General features: G+C 43.0%; 1 protein-coding gene across 3 annotated transcripts; it reads left to right on the forward strand.

Annotated features, from left to right (window-relative positions):
• PDCD11 (programmed cell death 11) lies at nt 1-27,230 on the forward strand. 3 transcript variants are annotated; one of them, XM_064464071.1, is made up of 36 exons: nt 1-112; nt 869-980; nt 1,550-1,681; nt 1,861-2,028; nt 3,788-3,949; nt 4,585-4,708; nt 5,065-5,246; nt 5,787-5,894; nt 6,349-6,555; nt 6,641-6,765; nt 7,368-7,428; nt 8,108-8,254; nt 8,377-8,628; nt 9,498-9,641; nt 10,354-10,554; nt 11,108-11,278; nt 11,670-11,889; nt 14,211-14,363; nt 15,377-15,492; nt 15,656-16,173; nt 16,649-16,711; nt 17,166-17,274; nt 17,791-17,880; nt 18,212-18,314; nt 18,835-19,012; nt 19,670-19,726; nt 20,553-20,675; nt 20,953-21,075; nt 21,274-21,469; nt 21,857-21,979; nt 22,307-22,453; nt 23,529-23,779; nt 24,410-24,578; nt 24,851-25,004; nt 25,529-25,694; nt 26,401-27,230. In XM_064464071.1, exons 2-36 carry the CDS (start codon nt 879-881, stop codon nt 26,570-26,572), a joined length of 5,517 nt encoding a protein of 1,838 aa, XP_064320141.1. In that variant the 5' UTR covers nt 1-112; nt 869-878; the 3' UTR covers nt 26,573-27,230. The 3 variants fall into 3 exon arrangements, with proteins under 3 accessions (XP_064320141.1, XP_064320139.1, XP_064320140.1); XM_064464069.1 differs by having other exon boundaries at nt 22,310-22,453; XM_064464070.1 differs by having other exon boundaries at nt 8-112; nt 872-980.
• The last annotated feature ends 315 nt before the right edge of the window (nt 27,231-27,545 follow it).

Genomic DNA, 27,545 nt, shown 5'->3' on the forward strand with positions numbered 1-27,545 from the left:
CGCCGTGCTCCCCGCGTGTGGCTGCCGGCACCGCGCCTCCTCCGGGGCCCGGCGGCGGCGGGAGAGGGGCTGGGGGGCCGCGAGGGTCCGGCGGCGGCGGCGGCCGGGGGAGGTAAGGCCCCTGCGGGGGTGTCTGTGCTGCTTAGCGAGCCCTTTGATGAGGCCTGCCGTGATGAGCTTTAATTGTATTATGTGCTTTCGCATTTAAAGTAGTTTTATATGTCTATCATACTACTTTAAATTTTACAAAGTTGCCTTTCGGTGTTAATTTCTGTGGCAGTACTGTTGAGCAAAGCGATAGGTAGAATGTGAATCGTGACCTGATAAATAAGGTGTTGTTCACTGGTTGAAACGTAGTAAGGTTAAGCATATCTATGAAATATATCTAGATATACTTAAACTTATGCAAAGATGTATGAAATTATATTAACCTTTAAGGGTGGTATCCAAAAAGTAAAATACAGATCAATTCTACTTAGTGTTTCAGTCACATCTTCCTCCTTGATGACTGAAGCTGGTAATTTCAGCTGTACACTGAATGTAATAAAGATCTGTTCAGGAAATTTATGGCTAAAGCAGTTTTATGGATATCTATGTGGTGCGTCTATCTGCCTTAAAAGATTAATACTTTAGTACAACTGGGCAATGGTAAAAAGTGTTAGGGATGCACGTGTTTGTGGACCATTCCACCACAAAGGTGTAGTCAAACGGAAATGTGAGTTTCTATTATGTCACTGACTAACTGTAAAGTAGCCATCTGAATTCTTTCTTATTTTGGGGATAATTGACTCTTACAACTCTTCAGTGTTTGTGAGGAGCAACTGTAACAACTGCAAGTTTAATCTCTGTTTTGTTATTTGTTCTATAGAAGTGCAAACATGGCATCCATGGAAGAAAACTTTCCTCGAGGGGGCATCCAGAAAAAATCTACAGAGGGAAAAACCCCCAATCCAAAATTAGAGCGGGACAATTTGTTTGATGTATGTTGTTTGCGTGTTCTTGATTAACTCTTCTCAGAGCTCTTCCACTGTCAGGATATGACCCCCAGTCCTTCCCATCCCTTACTTTTCTAGTAAACTATAGAAGGGATGTCCAGAAAGAGATAACTGCTGACATGCACCTTTCTTCTGATCTGTTGAAGATTCCTGATGTCTGACGTGTGTTGGATGTGATGACAAAAAAAGTTAAATCAAAATTGTTGATCATGGTTTAGCTTTCAAACTTTCCACAAGCATTTTGTCATGATGTTAATAGATATAGGCTAAGTTTGGTCTTTTTCTGTTTAGCGGAGTGTGGTACAGGTCACTTGCATCACTGTTTTCCATTCCCAAAATTCATGATTTTATAAATGGTTGGCCTCAACCCAAAAAGAGATATTTTGGAAGACTTGAATGTAGACTTATAGAGTTAGCAAGATCATTCTCTTTTTTCCCTCCAATCCTAGTAGTTTTTTCTAATTTTACTCCTGGCAGCGGATTTCTGCCTCAGTGCAAAGTTCGTCTCTTTATCCACTTCGATTTTTTTCCTCTCTGCTTATAATGTCCTTTAGATTCACCATGAAGAACAATCCCGGAAAAGAAAAAGGAGCCAAAGGGATCAAGGAAAGCAGAAAAAGGTCAAGGCAGACAAAATGGCTACTGCTAAAGACAATGTTGTGAATATTGAACCACTCACGATTGAGGTTTGTAGATAAATGTTTGATTTTGTGCACGTTTCTCTTCTGGGCTGTGTAAAAATGGCATTTCTTCCTCACTAAACCTGTAAAATACATCAGTGATTCGGGACATAAGTGTAATTATCACCCTATTATCACTGTCTTGCTAAGATATCTACCATATGCTATTCTTTCTGGTTTGCCAGGCACTCTGTGAGGGGATGCTGTTCCTTGGTTGTATAAAAGAGGTCAGTGACTACGAGCTAGTCGTCAGCTTGCCCAATGGACTTTCAGGATTTGTGCCAGTCACGCAGATCAGTGATGCTTACAGCAAAATGTTGAGCAAGCAGGTGGCTGAAGGAGAACTCCTGGAGGTGAGACCTTGGATTGGGGCTGTGTCATGCAGTGTTCCTGGATTGTTATCCACAGTGAGATAGATTTTGTCTGTTAACACGCTTCACCGATGAGACACCAGATAGTTAACATACATGACAATTTTATTACGTTTTCCACTGTCCTAAGCAAGTCACCTTAACCTATATAGTAAGCCCAATACGTAATAAGACAGAAGTTGGTAGAGCAAGATAACTGAATTCAGGGGAATGGGGATACGACCTGTTTGGTGGTCCAGTAGTCCATGACAAGGTCAAAGGTGATGGGGGTTTCAGACCAGCTGAGAGGGAGCTTCATCAAGTTACTCTCATTCTCTGATTTTATAGCTGGTGTGAAGCCCTTAGTCCCCACATATCTTTGTACCCAGAGTCTTAATTGCCCCAGCACACCCTGGTATGAGTCTTGGAGCTGAACAGGGGCTGTTTGGTTAGATAAATGAGGGGCGAGGAAGGCCTCATGGTTCAGTGAAAATGTTCACACTTCTTTAATTTAAAAGAGCCACACAACTAAACCATCAACCACGAGCTGTGCATGTGATTAGTGTTTAGCTGTGAGTGGGTGATAGCTTCTTGATGTGGTTTAAATACTTCCCCCAGGGTGTTCTCTTAGGAACTATCTAGGCTCTTGACATAAGTTTAGGCCTAATTTTCTGGCAGCTGATAAGCAGTGTAGGGAGTGGCAGACGTGTATTGTCGGGAGTCTGCACAGGTGGGGCTGTGGGCTAAGCAAGGGGCAACCACCAAGACTTCACCTAGTTCCACCACTCACCTCAGCCTCATCACGGTGTTCCCCTCTTCAGCAGACCCCTGATATTAGTCTGGTGCCAGGGTTGGTACCCCACAGGCTGTGATTTCTGGCTGGGAGCTAGGGAGTACTAATAATACCTCAGAACCAACCCTGAGGTCTTGCTTAGAAGCCTGATTTCTGATGTCTTGCAGCTGACTTGAATTTGATTGCCTGCAGTGCTTTAGCCTTGGCTAAATAGTCCTTGAACCTTGTAGGCAGCCTGTTGAACACAGAGATTTGTGCTGCCTATCTCCTGCTGAAGCTAAATACTGATCCCTGGCTGTAGGCAATGGTGGGAAGAAGTTAGGGAAGTGGTCGGAAGATGATGTGAGGGCATGGGGATTAGCACTGTCCTTGCAGTTTCATTGTGTGTTGCTGCATGCAACGTGCTGCTGTGTACTGCTAACGTAGACTAACCTTGGTTTGGGACTGGCTTTTCCAAGCAAACTTTGTGATTTCCTGATAACGATGACTGCTAGAAAGGAGGAGGATGGAGTAATCTGTTATCCTTGCTCTCTGGTATCAGCACTCCATAAATTTTTCCAAGGTGGTGTGGAATGTGGTATCTGCATGGAGACCTAGCCATTTGGTGGTAGTGGTTTTCCATGTTAAAGATGGAGGTAAAGTTAGGGTTACTGTTGGTTCTGTAGATGGGTTTTCTCACCTGCAACCTCCTGACTCTGTCCCACACAGTATTCCTTTCTAAGCCTTCTTAAAAGTGGGCTTTTAAAGCCTACTAGACTTGTTAATGTCATGTAATGTCAGCCCTGCCTCTATATTGAGATACTGGAGTTTGTGGCATTTCCTGTCTTTTATTGCGGTGTTGACAGAGAAACAGGACTTTCCTGTGGGATTTTGATTTCAAAAGCTGCTTCAGTAATGAATTCTGGCTGCCTTACATTATTTAATATCATAAAATTCGTATGTTTCTCTCTTGATTATCTTGCTGGGCAGGACTTGAATTCGCTCTTGGACATGTATTCTCCAGGGACACTGGTCAGGTGCATTGTTACCAGTGTTGAGAGAAGTGCTGATGGACGTCGGAGTATCAAATTGTCAATCGACCCTAAGAAGGTCAATAAGGGTCTAACTGCTTCAGCGCTAGCATCAGGCATGGTATGTGTTCTGGGTCTGTCACAGCCTCTCTAGGCTTTGGAGGCGCTCCTTGCACAGTGCATGGGGGAGCATTTCAGTTTGTCCTTGCAGGGGATCAGAGCAGAACGTGGAGCTGCTCCAACCGTGGAAGAGACCTGGGAGGAGAGGGCAGTATTGGGTCTTGGTTCCAGGTTGTCACTCGTGAAGTCCATTCACCTGATTCTGTTTCAATATGGACAAGTTATTTAATGACCTATTTCTGGATAGGTTTCTTTGTTATTTATGCAGAGAATAATATTTTACCTGCTTTGCAGAGGCGCTTAGTTGTTTAGGTTTTGTATTTCCAGCTGTATGGTTGTAGGCACTGGCCTGCAATTAGAGCACCTGCTATTTTTGAGCATCCCAATTTTTATCCCTACTGGTTAGTGAACTCCATATGTGCGTAGTTGGATAAGGGTAGAGTAGAGACCCCACTGCCAGATGAGCTCTGTAATAAGAAAGAATGTAATGTTGTTTCTGCTGCTCTAGAAAACTCAGCTCTCTGTCCTCTTGAAACAATTGAATATTTGGGTGGGGAATCTCTTACCAGATATGCATTCTTTCAAAACCCAGTTGCTTCATCATGTTAATGAATTGAAATGCTTCCCTCCCAACAGCTGCTCTCTGGCTTTGTGTCAAGTGTGGAAGACCATGGCTACCTTATTGATATTGGAGTCAGTGGGAGTCATGCTTTCCTGCCTCGTCAGAAAGCCCAAAATTACATCAAAGCAGTCAAGAGAGGTAAGAAGTAGTGCAGGAGGAGCTGCTGGGTTAAGAATGGAGGTGGAGAATGGCAGGGATTGAAGCTTATTATATGTGTGGTGTTAGTGAACCTCAGTGACATTGGGTGAAAGTGGAGCCTGCGAGTTGCTGAAAACAGTGGGTTTGTGACTGGTCTGCAACAAGTTTTTTGGGTTTCAGCCTGTTTTCTGAGCGGCTATGTTGCTGTTCCAAGCCCATCCATTCCTCCTGGCAGTAGATTGAGAGGGGTTCTAACTTCCTAAAATAGAGGGAACCCTGAAAAAGCTTTGGAAAGAGTGGAAGGAAATCTCTGAGTGTTCCTGGTGGAGATTTTATGCTGTGACTTGTCTTTGTAGGGTCTGACTTGAAAATAGGCCAGAACCTGAACTGTGTCATTGTGGAAGTAAAGAACGAGGGAAGAGTGGTCTGTTTGTCCATTGATCGATCAGAGGTTGCTGCATCCCTTGCAACAGAGCGACAGAACTGGACCCTCTCTAATTTATTACCAGGGCTGGTGGTGAAAGCTCGCGTGCAGAAGGTAAGCTCTGCTTAGTTTTTTTTTGTGGGGGGGCAGGGTTGAGCCTTGCTGAATGTTGGGAGACAGGTGAAGTAGAGATGGAAGTTTATGCCATGGAAAGTTTTGTGCTTGGGCTCAATTACTTTACAATAGCAAGCACTATTATCTGCCAGACACTTCCTCCATTTCATTCACCTAAGGTCTGATCTGTGTCCTGGTCATGATGCCATGAGTATAAAGGCTTCAGCCTGGAGTTGGTGGTGAAGCTTGAAGCAGAACAGAATCCATTTTATGCTTCTCTGGCTTTTGCCTAGGAAAAGCACTCCACAGGTTAGCAGTAGTCTTCAGAGTAAACACAGCAGTATTGAAAAACTAAAGGATTGTTTTTGCAAAACAAAGTAAAAAGCAGAATTTTTAGCAGTTTTCCTGTCTCTTGTGATGTGCTTGTTGATTAGCACTGACAATGCCTTTTTGTGAAATGTGTGAATTGCTCTCTCTTCCTGAGCTGCATGAAAACTGCGTACAAGTTTTTTTTTGTCATCTTTTCCTTCCCCTTTCTAGGTGGCCCCACTCGGGATCAAAGTGAGCTTTCTCTCTTCCTTCACTGGCATTGTGGATTTCATGCACATGGACCCAGAGAAATCCATGAACTATTCTCCAGATCAAGTGGTAAGGAGGGTGAAGGATAGCTGGAGTTGGTATGTTGCTTGCAACATCTCTTTATCTTCTCCAGCATTTCAGTGGAATAACCTCTGAAACCTTGCTGATGATAGCTGTCTTTCTCATCTTTTATTTGAATTACAGTCATGGCTGCTTTAGAGCTGTAAAGGTCAAAGCCATTCTTGGGGTAATGGAAGACTTATTTAGGAAGCATGAGAGACTTGCAAATGATAGTAAATTTCTTGTGCAGCCATGTACCAGACTAGCCCATAAACAACAGACAAAAGCAAAAATCTGTGAAGCTGTTAGAACTGAAGTAATGTCTTAGTGGCAATACTGGGAAGTGCGTGTACCTGGACAAAGAGTTCAGGTACCGAGCTTAATGTCTAAAAACATGAGCAATGTGCCTTTCTCGTCTTTTGTTTACAAACTTGTGTTCAATGAACATATTATCTTCTCCCAGGTGAAAGCTTGCATCCTCTCTGTCCACCCCACCTCCAAGGTGGTGCGGCTTACTCTACGGCAGGCCTTCCTCCACCCTGGGGGATCCCCAAACCAGCTCTCCAATGATCGCATGGGGGCAGTGGTGGAAGAGTCAACAGTGAAAGCTTTCTACAAGCAGTTTGGTGCTGTCTTTGAGCTTGATGATGGCACTCTTGCATTTGCACGGGTAAGTACCAGGGCGGTGAGGGAAGGTAAGGCCTTTATCAGTGCTTCCATTTTCCAAGCACTAAATTGTAATTTGTTTTTTCTAGTTGAAACATCTTTCAAAAAACAGAAAATCCTTTAAACCTGGGGCATTTAAGACAGGATGCAAACATAAATGTCGGATCATTGACTACAGCCTGATGGATGAAATGTGTATTGTATCTCTGAAGTAGTAAGTTTCATAGACTCTTCCAGAAAATTGATTGCAGGATTAGAAGGGTTTGATCAACAGTGGAAAATACCACATTGGTTTGCTGGACTGGAACTTGCCATTTGGGGTTTTTAGCTTATATCTCTGTTGTGTCACGTCAGGTTGTCTGGGCATCTTGCATATCCTCCCCATACTATAGGGAGTTTGGACACCATCAATATAGTTGGTGGGCTGAGGCACAGGGAGGCTAAATTAATTTTGCCGAGATCATGTCAGAATACTGGCTGAAGAGGAAATTGAACCTTGATCTTCCATGTCCCAGCCCGTTTCGCTTCTCCTTCTTAGTATTTCCATCTATGTGGCTTTAAGCAATGCAGATGATGGGTTCCCCTTTCACAGAGCCATGGCTGGTGGCCATAACTGTGTGACTGTCACCTGGAATGGAACCTGGTGAACTTCTCTGAGCTTTATGTCCAGAGAGCTCTTTTGGGAGGTGGGTCAGTTGGAGTAAAACACAGAACACTGCAGGTTGTGTGGGATAATGGATATTTGGGACAGGGAAAACATACTGGATTTCCTTCAAGTTGACTGATTGGTCATTTCTTGCTGTGTCTCTTTCCTAGTCAGATTATTGAAGCACGGTTTCTGCAATACCAAGATATCCATACAGGGGATGTGGTGCAGGTGAGCTTCTGAAGGACTGATACAGTACTGTGTGGCTGTTATGCTTAAAACAATGATCTAGCTAATGTGCATTTCCTCTGCCTAATAAGTATATGCAACTTCTGATCCAGACTAGTGAGGTGAAAGTGAGGGGGGGAAAAAAAACCCTATCCTTGCAGGACTCAATGGAATCCAATACTTTTCTTTCCCCATTTTGTTCAGGTTTTCATTCATGATGCTGCCAAGGCAATAAAATTTTAGCCATGGTCAGTCGTTTATTTATTGCCCTGAATACATTTTTAGAAAGACTTGCTTTCACGGAACTAAAATTTGCCTTGCACTCAAAGTAAAAGTTCATGCATGGACCATCACAAGCAGCTGATGGGCAGAAAGTTACTCAGTTATGATCATTCTTATGTCAGAGTCATGACTGTATTGGATATGTCTCTGAAAACAATTCTAGTTTGCTGGAGTCAATTGGGATTTTGCAGAAGTAGCCTATGCTTAAGGAAAAGAGGCTGTAGAACAACCTTATAATGGGTCAGACTGGGTGGAGTGTGGGTTGGAATAAAATTTTATTTTTTGGAGGGGGATTAGATTTGGTGATAGTAAGCAGTGTAATATCTTGGCTGTTTCCTACCTGTGCATAATCTGCCTTCCTGCTGAATTTACTGATCCTTTTCCATATTTTGGGTTCTAGGGCAAAGTGTTTGCATTGAAACCCATTGGGATGCAGGTGAAAGTGACTGATGGGATTAAAGGGCTCGTGCCATCCATGCATCTTGCTGATGTGATCCTGAAGCAGCCTGAGAAGAAGTACAACATAGGAGATGAAGTCAGGTGTCGGGTGAGAGCTGCCAGGCAGGGTCTTTAGCTGCTTTGCACTCTTGTTCTGAAGAATTTAGCAGCTGGATTGATCAGACAATGGCAGACGTGCTTTTTGAACCTTCTTGTACACCATTCTTGTAGGTGTTAGAGTGCAATCCTGCAGGAAAAAAGCTGATCCTTACTCTAAAGAAAAGTCTTGTCCAATCAAAGCTTCCAGTCCTCTCCAATTATGAAGATGCGAAACCAGGTCTGGTCACACATGGCTTTGTGGTGTGCGCAAGGGAGTTTGGCTGCATTGTGAAGTTCTACAATGATGTCAAAGGTCTGGTACCCAAGAATGAGCTGAGCTCAGAACCCATATCTTGTCCAGATAAAGTCTTCCATGAAGGCCAGGTAATTAACATACCTATGCCATGCCTTGTATTTGAATTCAAAAGAGAAATCTGCAGTTGAGTTGGCTCCAACATGGGTTTTCCCCAGAGGAACTGGCTGCACTGAGAGGTGTTCATGTCCTTTCACTTTAAGTTATAGTTGTGCTCCTTTAAACAGCTTAGGCTGTGAAAGGGGCAGCACTTCTTTGAGTATTTCACAGATCTGTCTTTGGTTCTAGGCGCTCTCTGTTCTGGTGTGCAGGAGACACCATGGTATGTGATATAGGGACTCTACTTGGTTGAGTTACTGATATCTTAGTAGAAGTTTGAGGTCCTAGGCTACAGTTTCTTCTAAGGAAGCTAAAATTCTTACCTACAGAATCAGAAGGATGAGGTTTTCTGCCTCTGGATTATTCTGATTTTCCTGTTTCAAATCCTGCATGTCTTAAACCAGGCACTCTGGGAACCGTGCCATTCCCCAAGTTCTGGTCTTTGTTGTGGGTAAGCTTATAGAGATCTCAGCCCTCATTGTTATTTTTTTTCTGATGCTTTTGTTTGGTTTTAATCCTGCTGTTTGGCTGGCTAAGGAGAAGGGTAATTTTCTAGTCAAGATTTCTGACTGCAAATCTGGAGACCTGAGTGTTATTCTCAACTTTGCTACAGACTTGCCACATACAGGTCATTTAATGATTCTGTACTTCCATTTTCCATATGTGATTAAAAGGACATTTGTCTCTGGTGGAACCTGTTAAGTTATAGTCACTGACTTGCTGTCCTTGGTGTAAGAGAAGAGTGTACTGTATGCATTTCCCTGTCTCCTTTTGTAGGCGGTAGCACATTGAAGGGGAGGGTCAACTGAATTAAACTTTTGTTTTATCTTGTTTGCTGCAGGTTGTTAAAGTAATGGTCTTAAAATGTGAGCCCCAGCAGGAAAGACTTTTGTTGTCCTTCAGGTTATCAAGCAAGCCTGCCCCAGAAGACAAAAAGGAATGTACTCCAAAGAAGAAACAGGAAGTGAAATATCAAATAGGACAGGTATTGAATTCAATGACTGCTCCCTTTTTAGCCTTTTCGTACTTGTTTTCCAAACAGTTTGGTATAACTTTGAACAACCTTGCTTCAAGAAAAGCTGTTGGTTGTCAGGAACTAGCATTAAATGTGCATTTCTTACTGTGTGGTTGGCCTTCTTGGATCAAAAACAGGCTTTCTGTTGTCAGAGGTCAAGATAAAGGAGTCCCAGGACAGTCTTTCTGGAGGTACCAATTAGTCCTCTGACTCTACCTAGGAGTTCTCTTTCTTCTGGATGCTGCTGATATTCTCACTCCAAAAGCAGCTGCTTTTGATCCCTGGAAAAAGACCACTTCAGAGAAATGTTTTGACATGCTTCCCTGTTGTCTTTGGAATGAACACAGTTTCCAACACCCTGCAGATATTGCTAATGCAGGAATAGGACAGTTCTAATCTTGTTTAAATTATTCCCTTCGCCCTGCAAATAAAGTTACAACCAAGAGAATGTTTCTAAGTCTTGATTTCTTTGGGAGCTGAGAATTACTTTTATTTTACTATCAATGTTGGCATGCTTTTTAGGCTCAGCTCTGTTGATGTGAGGTTTTCTCATATATAGCTTGGAGGCCATGTCAGAGACACTGCAGCACAGCATTTGGTACCCAGTGCATCAAAGGGATGACTTCAGAGACCTTTAGGATTTTATGTCATTGTATTTGTTGGTGTTTTTTTTTTTTTTCAGATGGTTGATGTGAAAGTCTTGAAGAAGAAGGATAATGGGCTAGAGGTTTCTGTCTTAGAAGATGAAGGCAATGTAATAGCCTCGATTCCCACAGTACACCTCTCTGACTTTGTTGCGAACTGCAAGCTCCTGTGGCATTGTCTTCAAGAGGGAGATGTCCTGCCCAGAGTTATGTGCCTAAGTGACAAGGGAGAGCACATTGTATCCTTTGACACCTCGACCTGTCAAACAGAGTGGGGGGAAGGAGATATCTGTCAGGAATCCAGAGTATCTGCAACAAAAATAAGACACAGTAGTTAGTGTGTTGAAGTGGAAGTGCCTGTCAAGCTAGTGGTGCTTCAAGAGTCATTATAACTTGCTTGTGTTAAAAAGTAAGGCTCAGCTGCTGCTAGAATCCCATCAGAACCAGGGCTTGGTTGCGAATTGATGGATCTTCCCAACCTGCTTCTGGACTGTCAATCATGTCACAGATCTTGCTGTTTTTATACCAAAAATCAGAACTGAAATATTAGGAAGTTGACATTTCTGCTAGCGTGAAGCACGCATCTTAAGTGCTGGGCAGCTTAAGAGACATCAGTTGCTAAATTTTAGTGCAGAGAGATCAAGACAGAAATTGGAATTGCACGACTTTGAGCTCCTGTACTGTCTGACCTGCAAAAGTGCTCTAGCCTAATGGTTAGCAGCACCAAGAGATTTGCTTGGCACCAGACTCCTTTCATTTATTTTTGTGCATTTTTCCTAACTGGTGGTTCAGATCTTGAGCAGAAAGTCTGCAGTGATTTCTGCTGTACAGGAGGACCAAGTTGTGAGAAGTTTCTCTGAAATCCAGCCTGGGATGCTGTTGACTGGTTACGTCAGGAATGTGATGCCCTTTGGAGTGTTTGTGGAGTTCCCTTTTGGTGTGACAGGACTGGCGCCCAAAGTGGTAAGCAGTGGATTCACTTCAGTAAAGAGCATGGGTGTAATCAGGCATGCTTGAAACATGGGTATTAGCAAAAGAGCTATAACAAGGAGGGAACAGCAGGGCTGCAGATCTTGCATTTGCACAGCTTCCTCCAGTAGGGTAAAAGCTGCTTTTAGGTTTGTGTTTTAATTCACATCCAAAATGAAACAAAGGTCTTTTTTTCAAGTGAACTTAAGCTTCTACAAGTATTTCATGTGACTTCAATAGTTAATTTTAATTTATGACTTGTCGTTAGTCTTTATTAATTTCTCTTACGCATTTTCATGAAGTCTTAAACCCTTCTGAACAGCACTGCAGGTGGTTGATAGCAGCTGTGCTCAGTAACCCTTGCCCCTTTGTTTCCTTTGCACAGAGCATGAGTGACAAATTTGTGACGGACACCAAGGACCACTTTGTGGTGGGACAGACTGTGATTGCGAAGGTGATGAGCATTGATGAGGAGAAGCAGCGTGTGCTCCTCAATCTGAAGGTGTCAGAGTGCAGCTCAGGCGATTCTGCTGCAGAGAGTTTTGCCCTGCTGAATCAATATTTCAAGGAAATGAAAGAAATCAGGAACTTGTTGAGAAGAAGAGGTAAAATATTGCACATGTTCTGCTAAAGGGGATTATATCACAAAAAAGGGTCTCCAGAGGAACAAAAAGGGAAAACCATTTTCTTTTAAGTGATAGAAAGGTCAGTTCAAGCAAAGGCTTGGCTTCCAAGAGGAGCTTATTAGAAGAAGGATGTGTGTGGAGTGTCTGCCATTGACAAGAAGGCTTTTTGGAAATACAGCTGGAACAAGCCAAAGAAGCTGCTCTTCTCACTGAAGTCTGCTAGGCCTCTTACATTGATTTTGGGTTGAAGCTTAGAGAATTAAAACTAAGGGTATAAATAGACAAACTGTGAGGTCCGTATACCAAAAAAGGAAGGGAGATACAATGGCACAAAATTATGGGTTCCTTGAAGGGCCTGTGAAGGTGAAAATAAGAAAGGCCAGGGTGAGATTTGATGTTCTGTGGATCAAAGCCTTTCTTCAGCCTTGGAGACACTTTTCTGGTGTGAATATTTGTAATTGCTTTATGAAGCAATATAAAACTTAATCAACTGAGACATGTGGCAGTAGTTTCACCATTTAATTATGTGTCACATGAAGCATTGTCTCTGTTTAGTTTGAATACGGCAATAGTTAATTTTTAGTACCCTATGCTCATGTATTTTAAGAGCCTTAGTTTGCAGACCTGATTTCTCTGGTCAGTAATCAGATGTTAAACTCCAAAGAGCTTACAGATAGAAGGGATATAGGGCCACTCTGTGAAACCTGTCTAATGTGCCAGCAGAGGTGTATGCATATGGCTTTTCTGTTGTGTTTTTGTTGGTTTTGGTTTTGGGTTTTTTTAAGTGAACAAATGACTCGTGGAGGTACAGAAGGAGTTGATTTCTGTGTGCCTGAGTGAATTGCCACAAAGCACTAGAGAAGCAAAACAGGCTGCCCAAAGCCCAGACCTGAATTTCCCCAAATGCTTGCAAAAATAACGGTTACAAGCAATAAGGGAGACTCTCATTGGGTGCAAACTTATGTATTAGAAACAGACACTTAAGACCTGCCCCTGCTAATTAATTAGTTTAGGAAAAACAGGTCTGGTGCCTGGATACTAAGGTGATAAACATGTGAGAACCAGAATGCATATCGTGTCAATTTTTTGTACTCGAGTGATGTAGGAACAGAAGACAACTGGAAGTGGCCTGAGTCAGTGCATCAATGTCACTTGCTGTGACATTAGAAAGGCTGGGCAAGTTAGCTGTCCAATGCTAAAGCCATGACCTTTTTTCCCCTGGTGCTTTCTGAAAAATAGTACATCTGTTTAAAGTGAACGATGCTTTTGGAGGCTTAAAGTAACAAAGGAGAAGGCTTTGATTTAAGAAGGATTTCCTTACTTGCCCATTATACGCTGCAGGCAGCAGGTGCTTTTATTGCATTTAAATAAATAGGACTAGCTTTGTCCATCAAAATAAAGAGGAATCATCGACACGAGTAACAATGTATTATTTGTATTCATACTATATTTGCTGGTAATTCATAACTGATGAGAAATTACAACTTTTATCTTGATTTAACAGTGCTTTTTAAACTATGACAGTGAAGGACACTAGCATTGTTTTTTACTGTCAGTCAAGAACTGCTCCTACTCTTCTAATGGTACAGAAATCTGCTTTTGTGCATGTTGTGATCATCAAATCGTGTTTTTATTGTTGGTATTTGTGCATGGAATGCCTGATTATCACAGAGGGACTTTTTTCAACCACCCTAAGCCTTAGCCAGGATCTGTTTAACTAAAAAGTACAAGGATAATTATGCTGGCACTCAAGTGCTTGCGATAATCCGACCTAGTACTCGCATGAGGATGAGTTTGTACAAATAGATTTGCCTACTTGTATTACAGGTCCTTCAGCAAAGGTTTTCACACATGCTGGTTTTTTTAGCATTAGGAATACTGGATATATTGCAGTTTATTTTTATCAAATTATAACTTTGCCTTTTTAGGTTCTTTTTATATCCAGTAGTGTTTAATGTTTTGTCTCCTATAATTGTGAAGTGACAGGTCTGTTTTGCGTTTTTAGTACTCATCTATTTTGCTTTCACCTTTTTCTATACAGAATGCTGTGTGCCAGTGGTGTTTCTATAAGATTGGAAAATGTTTTCTCCAAAGTTATCAGATCCTTAATGTCACAAAAGTGTTTCTTAAAATTTACTTTGTATTTCTACAGATTCAGGAGCCTAAACTTTGTTTTCTGTTATTAAGGTGGATATAAATGCTTGTTCATGCACTGTTGAGCAAATGTGAAGGCTGTGTTTGTTTTGCAAAGTACCAACATAGGTAAATTTGCCTTCCTATTTTTTCTTTCCTTTATTTAGGGGAGCCCAGCATGGCCCAAAGCCTTTGTAAGCTGATGCCTGGGAAGGAGCTGCAGCTGGTTGTGCAGGATATGAAGGAGGACGGCTCAGCACTGTTCAGTGGCAGCTGTGTAACAGGCTTGACTGTAACAGCCACTCGCCACCATCTGGGAGGTGAGGGTTTTGTCTTTGCTTGCTTTGGTTTCCTCTGTTGTACTTTGCAACCTCCGTCCTGAAATAAATTCTGCTGATGAGGAACTAACATGGGAGGAGTTTGATCAGAGTAGGGATGAGCTTGAAGAGTAGTGTAGTTTCCTAATGTGTTGCTGACCCCATTTGCATGATTCAGAACATCACTTAAAACTACCTGTGCCTCCGTTACCCCATCTGTAAACTGGGGTAATCCTGGCTCAGATCTTGGACATCTTGTAAGGTCTAGTTTGTGCTCTGACTTCCTTAGTTGAAGTATACTGTATATAGACAGAGAAAGCTGGAGCTTGTATTATTACTTCTTTTTTTCTTCTTTCCTTAGAAGTATGTTCCTTGGAGTATGCTCTATCTGAAATCACTGTTAATTTTTCTTTTAAATCAGTGTGACTTCAAAACAGGACTGCAATTTCAGTACTTTGCAATTCAAAAATTAAAGCAGATAAGTGCCATATTTTGCAGAACCAAAGAAGTACATTCAGAGATAATAAATAAACCAATGAATCCAATATAAACTGCTAACTTCAGCAGGAGTAATATCGCAGGACTTCTGTGTTCAGAAGAGTTTCTTTGTTTGACGGATGATGGTTTTGTGCAAATGTTAGCATACCGTTTTCAAAACCTGTATTACCTTCAATTTTAGTCAGCCTTGTCTACATTATATAAGAGTTGCACCCTCATAAAATCAATTTTGTTCTTCCATGAAAACATCAGGCTCTTTTCCAAATAAAAAAGCCACCTTTTTTTCAAAAGAATCTGTTCTTTTCTTAGAGATTTACTATGTGTTTGGTAATAAGTTGATTTTGTTACAGTAACTTAGTTACAATTAGTAATTAAGCACTACTAGTAATAAGTAATTTTATCACTATGGTCTTCAGGAACTGAACCACAGGCGAACCTTCCTATTAGTCATGTGCCACTAGCTCAGTTGCTCAAAATTCTGCACTGTCGTCAGGCGATAATCTTATTCTCATTTGTAGACAAAAATATTGTTCCTGGTGAGAAAACCAAAGCATTGGTTCTTCATGTGGATGCCCTCACATCCAAGGTGTATGTTTCTCTTCGGGAAGAACTGTTAAAACAAAGAGCCAAGCAAGTATGTGTTCAGTTTTTGGATTTGTGTGTTTCTGTTCATCTAGGAAACTCTAGGCAATTATTGAATTTTGAGGGGGGCTGTTTCCTTCTTTAGAACTGTGGGAGGTAGAGTGGAGGGAATCAAAATCTCAGCAGGAGAAGTCACTATCTCTCTTTCTGTCTAGCGGCTCACGGAGAACTCCCAGCACTCTGCCATTGTGCAGCACATAGAAGAGGAGTTTGCTATCGTGTCTTTGGAAACAGGCCAGCTGGCAGCCATCCCCATAGCCTCTCACTTCAATGACACCTTCCGCTTTGACTCAGAAAAACTGAAGGTGGGACAAACAATCTCTGCAACCTTAAAAGTAGTGAAGGTGAATGAACATGGAGTCTTGTTAGCCATACAAGGCCCAGCAAAGAAGAATGTTTTTGTAAGGGTCCGGAACGAATCTGAGACGGCATTAGAAGAGATGCTTGCTGCCGTGAAACACTCGCTTTCCCTGGGGGATATTGTTACTGGTACTGTTAAATCAATCAAACCAACCCATGTCACAGTTGCTATTGATGACAAGCTGACAGGTTCAATCCATGCATCCCGGATTCTGGATGAAGTGCCCATAGGCTCTTTTCCAACATATACTCTGAAAGCTGGACAGAAGGTGACTGCCCGAGTCATTGGAGGCAGAGATGTGAATACTCACAGGTGGGAAAACATGCTTGTAGTATTACTTCTTGGGGAATGCAATGGTGAAACAGTTAATCAATTTAGATGATGTAGGATGCTCCCTGTCACCAGATACTGTTACAGCTATCCTTGCTGGAGTAGTTGAGGCTTGAGGAAATCTGCTATTATATTTTATCCAGGATCCAGGTTTCAGCGAATTAGTTCTCTGTCTGTGTCACTGTATTTATCTTGAGTACAGATTGCAAGAAAAAAGATGTCTAAACTCTTAAGGTCCAGTGGAAGTCTTAAATGCAAGCAGGATTTGGCCCCAGGGGCTAAATTTGCCAGAGTATTTTGGTTACCTAAATTGCCACTGAAATAGCGTTGGGAAGAACTGGAAGGCTTTGGTAGTTTTAGAAGGCTTACACCTGTTTTTTTGCTAATGCAGAAGGATTACAGGTGACTGGGGCCTGGGGAGATTATGAGAAACTTTGATCCTTTTCCTGTTCTTTAGGTACCTGCCTATCACCCATCCACACTTCACACGGTCCATTCCAGAGCTCAGCATTCGACCAAGGTAAGTGTTGGCCTCTGTGCTGTCTGCAGATGCTTCACAGACCTTGTATCCTTGTAGGTTCCCTCCCTTGTTCCTCCCATTTGTGAAGGACCTGACTGTGAACAAGGAGCTCCATCCACATGTATGCAGTGTGGCACACTAACTTGGGTCTGGGAGCTGTGTTAAACCTCGCAGTGCTCTCCTAGCACGATTTTCTTTGAATATCCTTTTGGCTTCAGGTTCTGGCAGTCTGGATTCTGATATGTCCCTTGATGTCAGAAGGATTCCCTCTTAAGCTCAGGAAAGAATTAATTCCCTGCAGAAGGATGCAGCTGGGTAGGGGTTGGGATGAATGTCACAAAGGCTCAGTCACAGTAGTACTGGCTCACCATAATGTCTTGTGTTTCTGACTCCTATCTTCATCACTAGGACTAAAGCTATCTTACTGATGGCCTCTTTCTTTGTTTGTAAACAGCGAAATAGAAGGGAAAGTCACAGCAATGCTGGACCTTAAAAAAGACAATGCCCCCAAGAAACTTGGACTCTACAATATTGGACAGACAGTTACCTGTTTTGTGAAAAAGGTGAGGTCACAGTCTTCCGAAGAATGGTACTGGGGGAGACAGCAAGTGGGAGTGACCTCAGGGGCCTTAGCTCAAACCTAAATGCTGACACTACTATGGCCTTCCTTAACTGTGAGAGTGGCCCACACAAAATGTAGTGTCTTATGGGGGGAGAGCAGGAGGAAGTCACATTTTCTATACTTGAGGGAGACGAGCTGACTCATCCTCTCTGACATGCCTGTTTGTTGCTGGCAGATGCTTCCCACCCTGTACTCTAGCAAAATGGCCTTTGAGAAATTGCATATGCCACAGCACAAAGTATGCTCACTGCTGATCCCCTGTGTGCACTTGCCTGTGAACCACAGCAGCATTATTCTCGTAAGAGTAGAAGCCAAATCACCATTTTTGCTTAGTGCAAGAGCCAAGGCTGGAGTAGTCCTTTCTAGCCTTAAAAATTAGCAAATCCACCAGGGAAGGTTCACCCTACCCCTTCCAAGCTCTCATGCTGTCTTCTCTGGTTGTTTGGTGTCTTCTCAGTATAACATCCTCAAAAATTGGCTGGAGGTAGAAGTCGCCCCTGACGTTCGTGGAAGAGTTCCTCATCTGCTGCTGTCTCTGAACACCAAGGTAAGAGGCCATTACAGAAAAGCTACACAAAACTTCTTTTGTGCACATGGCTGCAAGTAATGACTGCAGACACTTCTGACATCCATGTGAACTTATAGTCCAGTGCTGTGCCCTTTAGGCATCGCTGCCCCGTACTGACAAGCAAGTACTACTATGCCTGTAGCTAGTTTGGCTCAGGCTAACAGAGCCATTGAAACAGCGCTGAGGTATCATTGAAGTGTACACATCAAAGATACGTTTACAAAGTGTAAAGTTTCATAGGAGAAACACCAGTCAGAATTGTGCAAACCTTCTTTTCTGGTAATAACTGGAAATCTGCCTTTCCTTTCAGGTCTTGAAACATCCAGAAAAGAGCTTCAAAAATGGCCAGGCAATATCAGCTACAGTGACTGGAACAGATGTCACGGAAACAAACCTCTGCTTGTCACTCACAGGTATAGTGGACCCTTAACAGCAGGACTCTACTACATGTGATGTTTTTCTCAGAGGTCGGCCTGCACTGGCCCCTCAGGTGAAGATGATACACTCCAGAGCCAAGCTGTATTTCCCTGTAGGACAGAACTAACCCCCGGGGCCCTGACCCAGATGTAGCAGCATGCAAAGAAACAAAGGTTGGACCTTTAGACTAAAGAATTGCTTTCCTACTGTCTCAGACTGAAGCCCTTCTCTGAGCCCTTATGAATGTATTCCCTCCTGATCTCAGACAAATGGTACATTTGTCAACATTTGTCGGTAATTCTGGATCTGGGAACTGTGCAACTAGGGGACCTCTTCTGGGCTACCAAGGCAAACAGTGCTGTGAACTGAGAGTGCATAGACTGCACCTTACCAAAAGTTGGTAGGTTTGATATGTGACTGGGCAACTAAAATCAGCTTCACTGACTCATTATCCCTGTTGTTTGGTTGCATGCTTTTGACATATTATGAAGCCCTCTCCTTCCTTCACTTTTCCAGGAATTCAGTCACTGGAGCAGGGCACCGTCACTGTAGGAATGGTAACAAAGGTGACTCCACACATTGGTTTGACCGTTGCGCTGCCAGGTGGGAAGACTGGCAAAGTCAGCATCTTTCACCTGAATGATACTTACATGGAGAATCCTCTGGGTGACTTCAAAGTTGGGAAGATTGTCAGGTCAGAAATTCTTTCTTGTTCCCTCAAGCTGCAAGGCTTAGAAATATCCGACTTTGGTGACAGGTGTTTTGCTGCTGTAAGATGATGCCAGACCTGTAAGGTTCAGTCTGTAGTGAAGTAGTAATGCTGATCTTACATGTGTTTGGGTGAAAGTCTTGTATTTTCCATGAATGAAGCAGCTCCTTTTCAATTGCCGCCTTTGACTGTGTCTTGAGAGTAGCTACTCTCTTAGATAAAGTGTGGATGGGACTGAGGGAAGCCAGTTATCCCAGCTCTGCTGTGGTTCTGTTGGCTGTTTAGCAAGTCAGTTGTTTTTACATTTGTAATGTACAAGTAACTGTATTTCCCCACCTCACAGCCTTGTTGGGAATGCTGGAGAGTGCAACAGGCCAAGTGATTCAGCTGTAACAATCTGTCTTTTGTACTAGCAATAGAGACTGCATAAGACAAGTGGATATGTTTCAGAAAGCGCTTTAGCTGGTTTTGTGAACTGTTGTGTCTTGCTGATTTGTGTTAGACATCAAGAGCTCCAAGGGACAGAGTGGCTTGTTTCCTCTAGAACCTCTTTCTGCTAGTGAAAATATCTATTTTTCTACCTGTGGCTTTTTTTAACAGGTAAAAAAACTTTCTGTTTTCTCCCCTTACTCTGCCATGCAGGTGTTACATCCTCTCCAATGAGAATGGCAAAATCCAGTTATCTCTCCGGCAATCCCGGTATGTGTCATCCCTCCAGTCTGTTGATCTTCTACTAGTGTAGAAAAGGATAGTGAAATACAGTAACTGTTGGTTTGGGTGGCTCAGTGTGAAGTGTTAAAAGGACAAGGGCTATATATTTTTTAAGGGATGAGACTTGTTCCTACTTCAGAAAGATTCTCCTGCATATCAGCAGATGTGGAGGTGTCTGACATTTAATGTAGAGCTGATCAAGTGGGTTTAGATTTAATGTCTGCTTATCATAGCGTCTAGACCTGACTTAACTTTCTTTGTTTGTTTATTTGAAAATTCAGTGGTGGGACTTTTCTTTCTTCCCAATACAGACATGTTACTTTTCAATGTTTAACTGCATTTTAACCATTTCAGACTTAGTCCTAAATGTTTCTTAAAACTGAGCTTCTTGATTTGTCTTCTCTATGGAACAAAAATGCATAAACAATGTGGAATGAAGTATCTTAGAAATAAGTGGTAAAAAAACCCAAGCCAATGATGTGCAGAATTTTAGACAGCATTTTACTGTCCTCCTCCTCTTAGTGTCAGAGGAAGCCAGGCTGATCTGTTTTGTTTGACTTTATTTACAGAAGCATGTCTAATTCCCTAATGCTTTATTTATAGCAGCATGTCTAATTCTCTAATGCTATGTGTAGCTTGGCAGAGATGCAGATAGTCCCTCAGTACATTTGAATAAATTGAAGTGTGTCCCTGATCAGGTATGTTTTCGAGAAAGTATAGCTATTGTTAATACTGATTTCTTTTTTTGATATCCAGAGTAGAATGTGGATTATTCAGATGAGTTCTTGAACTTCTAACCTGTCTTTTCTTTTAGGCTGAACCCAAAGAGCAACAGCAAAGTGGATGATGTTGAAATAACATGTGTTAAGGATGTTAAAAAAGGCCAGCTAGTGAGAGGCTACATCAAATCAATTGCTCCATCAGGTGTATTCTTTGGGTGAGTAGCATAAGAAAATTATTCTGGGAAATGGGGATGTTGGAGAACTTACTCTGAATGTACAATTCTGGAATCTTGTTTGGGGGTGGTCTCTGGTCCTGGGAATCAAGATGTATTGCTGTTTTCTTGAGCCTGTGAAATTAAAGTAGGGAAAGTTTGTGTGACGCTATGTAGAACTGGAGGTGCCACAGATATAGTCACTGCACTCTTTCCCCTCCTCCCACCACCTCCCCCCCAGCTGTGGAATAATTATTTTTTGTTTTCCTCCTCTTCTCAGCTTGTCCACTTCTCTTCTGGGCCGAATCCTGTTCCAGAATGTTTCCCCTTACTTTGTACAGAAACACTCCTTATATGAAAAGTACCTGCCTGAAGGAAAGCTGCTGACTGCCAAGGTGCTTGGGTAAGTCAGTCCAACATTCTTTAAAAGGGGCCATGAATTAGTAGAAGGGAGACGGTGGAGGAGGAGGGGATGGAAAGAGGGATGATAAAAGCCAGGAAGATTTGAAAGAAATTAATATCCTTGCAGTCATTGTAAATGCTCTGATTTTTTTTTTTTTCCCTCTGCTTCTCTCCTGCTATTCCTGGTACTGCACCACAGTATAAATGGAAAAGAAAAACATATTGAGCTCTCTCTCCTGCCCCAGGACACTGGGATGCCAAGTGTCTTGCCTGAATCCCTAGGCCTACCACGATACGATGCAGAGGAAGAGAAAAGAGAGGCAGATCATCAGGAAAAGAGAGAAGAGCTTAAGCTGAAGACAAAACGGAGAAGAGGAAACTCTGAAAGTGAGCAGGTAGGTATCTGATTGTGCAGGATACGCAAAAGGGACTAGGAAGATCCACTGGGATCAGGCTGAGGAATTACACAGAGTAGGAAAAAAGATCAAATTGCATTGGAGATTAGCAAAGATCAGAAACTATTCAATTTGGGTAGGAGTTAACTGAATTAACAACCCAACTGTGTTGCCTGTGTGGCCCTTCCTTTTGGTCTTGGCACCATATGTAGGTGAGCATGGGTTTATTTTCTGGCATCTCAGTTATGTGAGAGGATAGTGGGGGATGCTGTGCCAGGGCACCATCCTCTTTCTGCTGTCAGGCTCTTTACTTTGTGATCAGAATTGCCTTTAAGTTTCATCCCACTTGTTTGCAGTCCACCATGCACTCATCTCCCCTTGTTGTAGGAGGCTAAGCCAAAAAAGAGGAAGATCTGCCCAGCAGATGAAAATGACAGTGGAATTGAGGTATACTACCGGGAGGAGGAGGAGGATGACCAGGAGGAAGAGGCAGCTAGAAAGAAATCCAAGGTGAGAAGTTTGGAGGGGAATCTGGGCTTAAATGACTTTCCAGCCCTATTGAGATGTATTAGTTTTGACTTGGATGACAGTAACATCATTGCTGCAGATAGGAGTGACACAGACTGGTGCTTGTGTCATCTGAAAATGGCTTGCGATGGGCTGAGTTTAAATTACAGCAAAGGTAACCAGAGTTGAATGCTTTTGCTGGTGGGCTGTTTGCAAGTGTGGGAAGTCAATAGCACTGGCCAGAGAGAAGCCACAAGCAAACAGCTGTTGTCTGATCTTGGTGTAAAAACTTCAAATTAAAACCTAGTCCATTCCCTATCTTCCTCCAAGCAGATAAAGAAACCTGGTGAAGCTCCCAGGCTGCAGGTTTCCACGGGCTTCACCTGGGATGAGGACATGAATGCAGTGGATATACCTGTGCTGAATCAGAAGGAAGAGAGCTCAGAGAGCGAGGAGGAGGAGGATCCGCAGTCAAAGGTACTGTGTACTAGTGTTGCCTGCACAGGAGACATTACATGGTGGCTGTAAGGTGTTGTCTTGGTATTTGCATCTGTCTGCCCCACAGAGATGTTCCCTTGGGCTAAAAGGCTTTGCTAACAGCTAATACAGAACTTCCTTAACTACTCTGAGCACTGCAGTTAGCAGAGCCATCTCTGAAGCAGAGGAGAAGACTGTATTTTAGCATGGCTGCATGAAAATAGGGTTTCTCATGTTGGCATGCTAAAAAAATAATTATTTAGGATCAAACAAACATTTTCCTGAAAGTAATTTTTTTGTATTTGATGTTAGCTGTGTTTTACTTTTCTGAATGTTATTGTAAATGACAGCAAAACCTGGAGATGAAAAAAACCTTTGAAATTATAGTCCTCTTATTTAGAAAAACACCAAAAAATTCTTCTTTTATGCTGTAATTTTTTTAGAAAAGTTTTACAGTATGAGCAATTCAGCAAAATCAGAAACAAGCTCATTAATTGCTTTTGTGTTTGCTCTTCAGGATTACCCGTCCCTCAAAACTCACCTCTGTAAAGGCCATACATGGCCAATGCTTTGTTGGCCAAGGTACTGCTGCCTTATGCAGAGAACTATGGCACTGTCAGTTCCCAATTTAGACCCGAGTCACCCTAGTGATCCAGCAACATACCCTAGTCTTGCACAATTTGTCCCCATGTATCCTGGATTTTTACAGAGTGCAGGATGATGGTGAGCACTGGCCCTTTACTGGAGGGTGAAGATGGAAGAAGGAGAGGGAGGGGTGAACTGTGAATCCTGCAGTTGGGGTGCGAGACTAGCAAAGTATTTTTCCCCTCAATGTGTGTCATTAAAAGAAATGAGATTTCACGTACTGCCGCTTTTCCTGGAGGCGTGAACTCTGTGTGTCTTTGCGTGAAGGGGTGGAGTGTGTGTACAATTTTCTTCCTCTCAGATAATTGGCCCCATCTCTTCCTGGGAAAACTGCCTTGGACATACTGGGGCCTGTCTGTGCTTTAGGGGAGCCTGCCTATTCCCACATGAAGTGCCTGCTATTCCCCGGTTCTTTTTTTCCCTCTTTCAGCTCAAGAAACAAACAAAGAAGGAGAAAGAGCTAGAAAAGCAGAGGAAGGAGAAGGAGCTCTGCAAATTAGAGGCAGCCCTGATGGACCCCAGTCGACAGCCCCAGTCAGCAGATGATTTTGACCGCCTGGTGCTGAGCAGTCCCGACAGCTCCATCCTCTGGCTACAGTACATGGCTTTCCACCTCCAGGCTACAGAGATTGAGAAGGCCAGAGCTGTGGCAGAGAGAGCACTTAAAACAATCTGCTTCAGGTAATAATGGGGCTCTGCCTTTCTTTGCCCTGAAGAATAAATCATGGTGGGGTAGCAGTGATGGGAGAAGAGCATTGATTGTGCCATCACTGTGAGTGCACGTGTGTATGTGGAGTAGCAGGGCCTGTGAGCTCAAAAGGATTAAATGGGGGCAATTGTGAGCTGGCCCACTGAAGGCCTGGCCTGAGTCACCACACTTGCCCTGTAGCTGACTTACTGTGCTCATGAGCTGCAGCAACTCCTCAAGGTATTGCTGAGCACACATACCTCAGCAGTCAGGAGGGCTTGGAAGAGCATAATGCCGTCAGTGATGTTGTCCTTAAATCAAAATATGAAACAAAGTGTGAAACTTGGCATTCTTTCCATAGGGCTGTGTATTGAACCATCCCTACAGCATGATTAAGTATATTGTGCTTTCTTGAATCATCCTTGTGGTTTTTAATTACAAGCAACAGTGATCAAAAGTTTTAGTGTGAAACAACTGCTATGCTCTATTCCAGAAGTGGTGCTTTAGTGAGCAGTATGCCACTTTCCTTTGTCTTGGAGCTAGTGAGTCTTTGTAGGGTGGTTTGCTAAAAGCTGGTGAAGGCTGGTAAAAGGCTAAATATTCTTGTTCACATCTGTTTTAAGGGAAGAACAGGAGAAGCTGAATGTTTGGGTAGCTCTGCTGAACTTGGAGAACATGTATGGTACTGAGGAGACACTGATGAAGGTTTTTGAGAGAGCTGTTCAATACAATGAACCTTTGAAAGTCTTCCAGCATCTATGTGACATCTATGCCAATTCTGAGAAGTACAAGGTAAGATAGTGCAAGCAGGTCCCAGGCACATATTCCATTCAGTCATACCAATAAACTACTAATGCTGGCTCTATAATCTTCCAGCTGTCAGACATTAGGCCTGTCTTGTTCCTAACTGGGATTGATAGTTATGTTTGACAGCAGACAAGGAACTATTGATACTTGCTTCTTTCTCATAAGTGTATGGTGATACCTGGGCCAAAAGTAAGAGTTTTAAAGCTACAAGGCTTTATTAGGAATCTGTGTGATCTAACCCAACTCTGCCCTTCCAGCAAGCAGAAGAATTGTACCACACAATGCTGAAGCGTTTCCGTCAGGAGAAATCTGTGTGGCTGAAATACGCCTCTTTCCTCCTGAAGCAAGGCCAGACTGAGGCTACACATAGGCTTTTGGAGCGTGCTCTCAAGGCTTTGCCCACCAAAGAACGTAAGCATCCTCTTCCCTATTCATAATGTGGACCATGTGTTGACAGGTCTCCAGTAGATGGGCTGCTTTCTGATAACTTTTCCTGTGACAATATTTGAAGTAAGTGAAAAGTGCAAACAGTTGGTGTTAAACATGCTGCCCTTCACTGTAAGGGGAGGGGAGATTTCAACCTGGATGTCAATGGTAATCCCTCCTGTAGTAACACTTGCTTTGATGGTCAAAAGCAGATCACTCAAAGCAAAGATGACTTTGAGTCTTACAGCCCTCTAGAAAATGCAAGATGCATTTTGAATGTAAGAATAAAATTCTGTGTCCTGCAGAGAGCTGAAATGGGAAGTGAACTGTGGCCCTTCTCTCTCCCAGTCTGATCCACCTTGGCCCAGACCCACTTTACAACAGAGCCTTTTTTCTGGTAGAGATGGTGATGTCTCTGTGCCTGCCTCTGTTCTGTGTAATTATCACTCGTGTTTTTTCATAGGGAAGAGGGCTCCTGTCATACCCTAACATGTCATTACTTGTTCCAGATGTGGATGTAATTTCAAGGTTTGCACAGCTGGAGTTCCGTTTCGGGGACCCAGAACATGCCAAGGCCCTCTTTGAGAGCACCCTCAACAGCTATCCCAAGCGGACAGACATCTGGTCCATCTACATGGACATAATGATCAAACATGGCAGCCAGAAGGAAGTACGGTGAGTTGTGCTACAGCAGGCTGGGAAGGGGCAGAGTACAGTGCTTGGAGCAACGCTTGAAAAGAGCAGAGGTACCCTGCAGCATGAGGTTGTATCAGGCCTCCCAGAGCAGAGCAAAAGAGAATTTCTATTATCTAGAGAAAGAAAACTGGGATGTGTGGAAGGGCTTATCCTTGCCAGGACTGGGGAGGCTCCAAGGAGGTTCATAGGGCAGAGAGGGACTGAATTGTAAGTAGTGACCTGCATGACAGAAACTAGAGGACTTGCACAGAGGTTTGTCTGTCCCTCTGGAAGGATTGCTTTGTTGTATCTGAAGGGTGAGATCAAGCCCATGTGTATCTTGTAACATAGAAGTGGAGAACTTTTTTTTTTTCCCTTTTCTTTTTCTTTTCCAAGAGTTGACAAAGGCAAGTCCAGCTTCCTACACTATGGATCCAGCCACATCCACTTAATGAATGCAGGGTCAAATACAGTGGCTGGATCTTAGCTTAAGTTGACCGGCAGCCTTATTGTTCTGCAAGCAAATAGAAGGCTTCTGCTTCAAGGTTTTGGCCACTTGTCAGGAATATTCTTCTTCAAGAACCAGCACTTTGCAGCAGGTTGAATGTCTCCCTGACTTTTTGCTCCTTGTTCAAAGGCAGGATACAGGGCTTGTGTCGAGTGCTGTGACCAACACAGCGATCTGAATCACTCTGGTTTCTTGCAGGGACATCTTTGAGAGAGTCATACATCTAAGCTTGGCACCAAAGAAGATGAAATTCTTCTTTAAACGCTACCTGGATTATGAGAAGAAATTTGGTACACCAGAAAGTGTCCTGGCTGTTAAAAGAGCAGCACTTGAGTATGTGGAGACCAAGAGTTCCCTTGCTGACACCTAAGTACAGCGCAAGTAAAAGCGAGAGACTCAGCTCTCCATGCAGTGTGGGAACTAAGAGGTGTGAAGTTCCACAGTGAGTGTCCATGGACAGTGAGTTTCTGGAGAGTATTGGTCTATGACCACACCAAACTGAAAGAGCAAACAGTCTGAGGAAAAGATTTGATAAATGCTTGCAGCTTTGTCCAGATGTTACAAATAATCCCAGCCTGTTGATGACTTTGAAGAGACGTTTTTAAATATAGACTGTTTTATGAACAATACAAACATCAGCCATGTGTGTTCTACCTTTCTGGGAAAATGGTGCAGTTATGATCCCCTGTTTTTAAGTACAGTGATTTCTTGTAAATTGATTTCTCTCTTTGTCAGGGTGTCAGAGAAGATTCTTGCTGTTTGGCTGAATTACACTTGGAAAAGTTTGTCTCAAGTGCCTTGTGCTCCTCATAATTGGCAGAGCAACGCAGAATTGTGGCATAGTTGAGGTTGAAGAGCATCTGGTTCAAACCCCTGCTCAAAGCAGGGGTCAGTTAGACTAGGTTGCTCAGGGCCATGTCCAGTTTGGTTTTGATTTCTCCAAAGATGCAGACTCTACAACTCTCTAGGCAACCTGTTTCAGTGTTTGACCACGTTCACAGTAAAAAAAGAATTTTCTTATGTTTAAATGGAATTTCTTATACTTCACTTTGTGCCCATTTCCTCTTGTCCTGTCACTGAGCACCACTAACGAGTCTGGTTCCACCTTTTTTTACACCCTTGTGTCAGGTATTTATACACGTAGATAAGACCCATCTTGAGCCATCTCCTTAGGCTGAACAACCCCAGCTCTCTCAGCCTCTCCTTGTATGATGGATGCTCCAATCCCATAATAATCTTCCTGTCCCTCTGCTGGACTCACTCCAGTAAGCCTGTCTCTCTCCTGTACTGGGCAGCCCAGTACTGGACATCACCCCACATGTCTCACCACTGCAGAGTAGAAG

The sequence above is a fragment of the Phalacrocorax carbo genome, chromosome 12 (genome assembly GCF_963921805.1).
Source record: "Phalacrocorax carbo chromosome 12, bPhaCar2.1, whole genome shotgun sequence".
NCBI classification, from domain to species: Eukaryota; Metazoa; Chordata; class Aves; order Suliformes; family Phalacrocoracidae; genus Phalacrocorax; species Phalacrocorax carbo.

What these genes read in the sequence shown, in the direction of transcription:
- PDCD11 (XM_064464071.1), top strand. Translation starts at nt 879, where the DNA reads ATGGCATCCATGGAAGAAAACTTTCCTCGAGGGGGCATCCAGAAAAAA. An exon ending in AAGTCTTCCATGAAGGCCAG is followed by an intron (nt 8,629 to 9,497) that starts GTAATTAACATA and finishes TGTTTGCTGCAG; the next exon opens with GTTGTTAAAGTAATGGTCTT. An exon ending in CCAATTCTGAGAAGTACAAG is followed by an intron (nt 24,579 to 24,850) that starts GTAAGATAGTGC and finishes CTGCCCTTCCAG; the next exon opens with CAAGCAGAAGAATTGTACCA.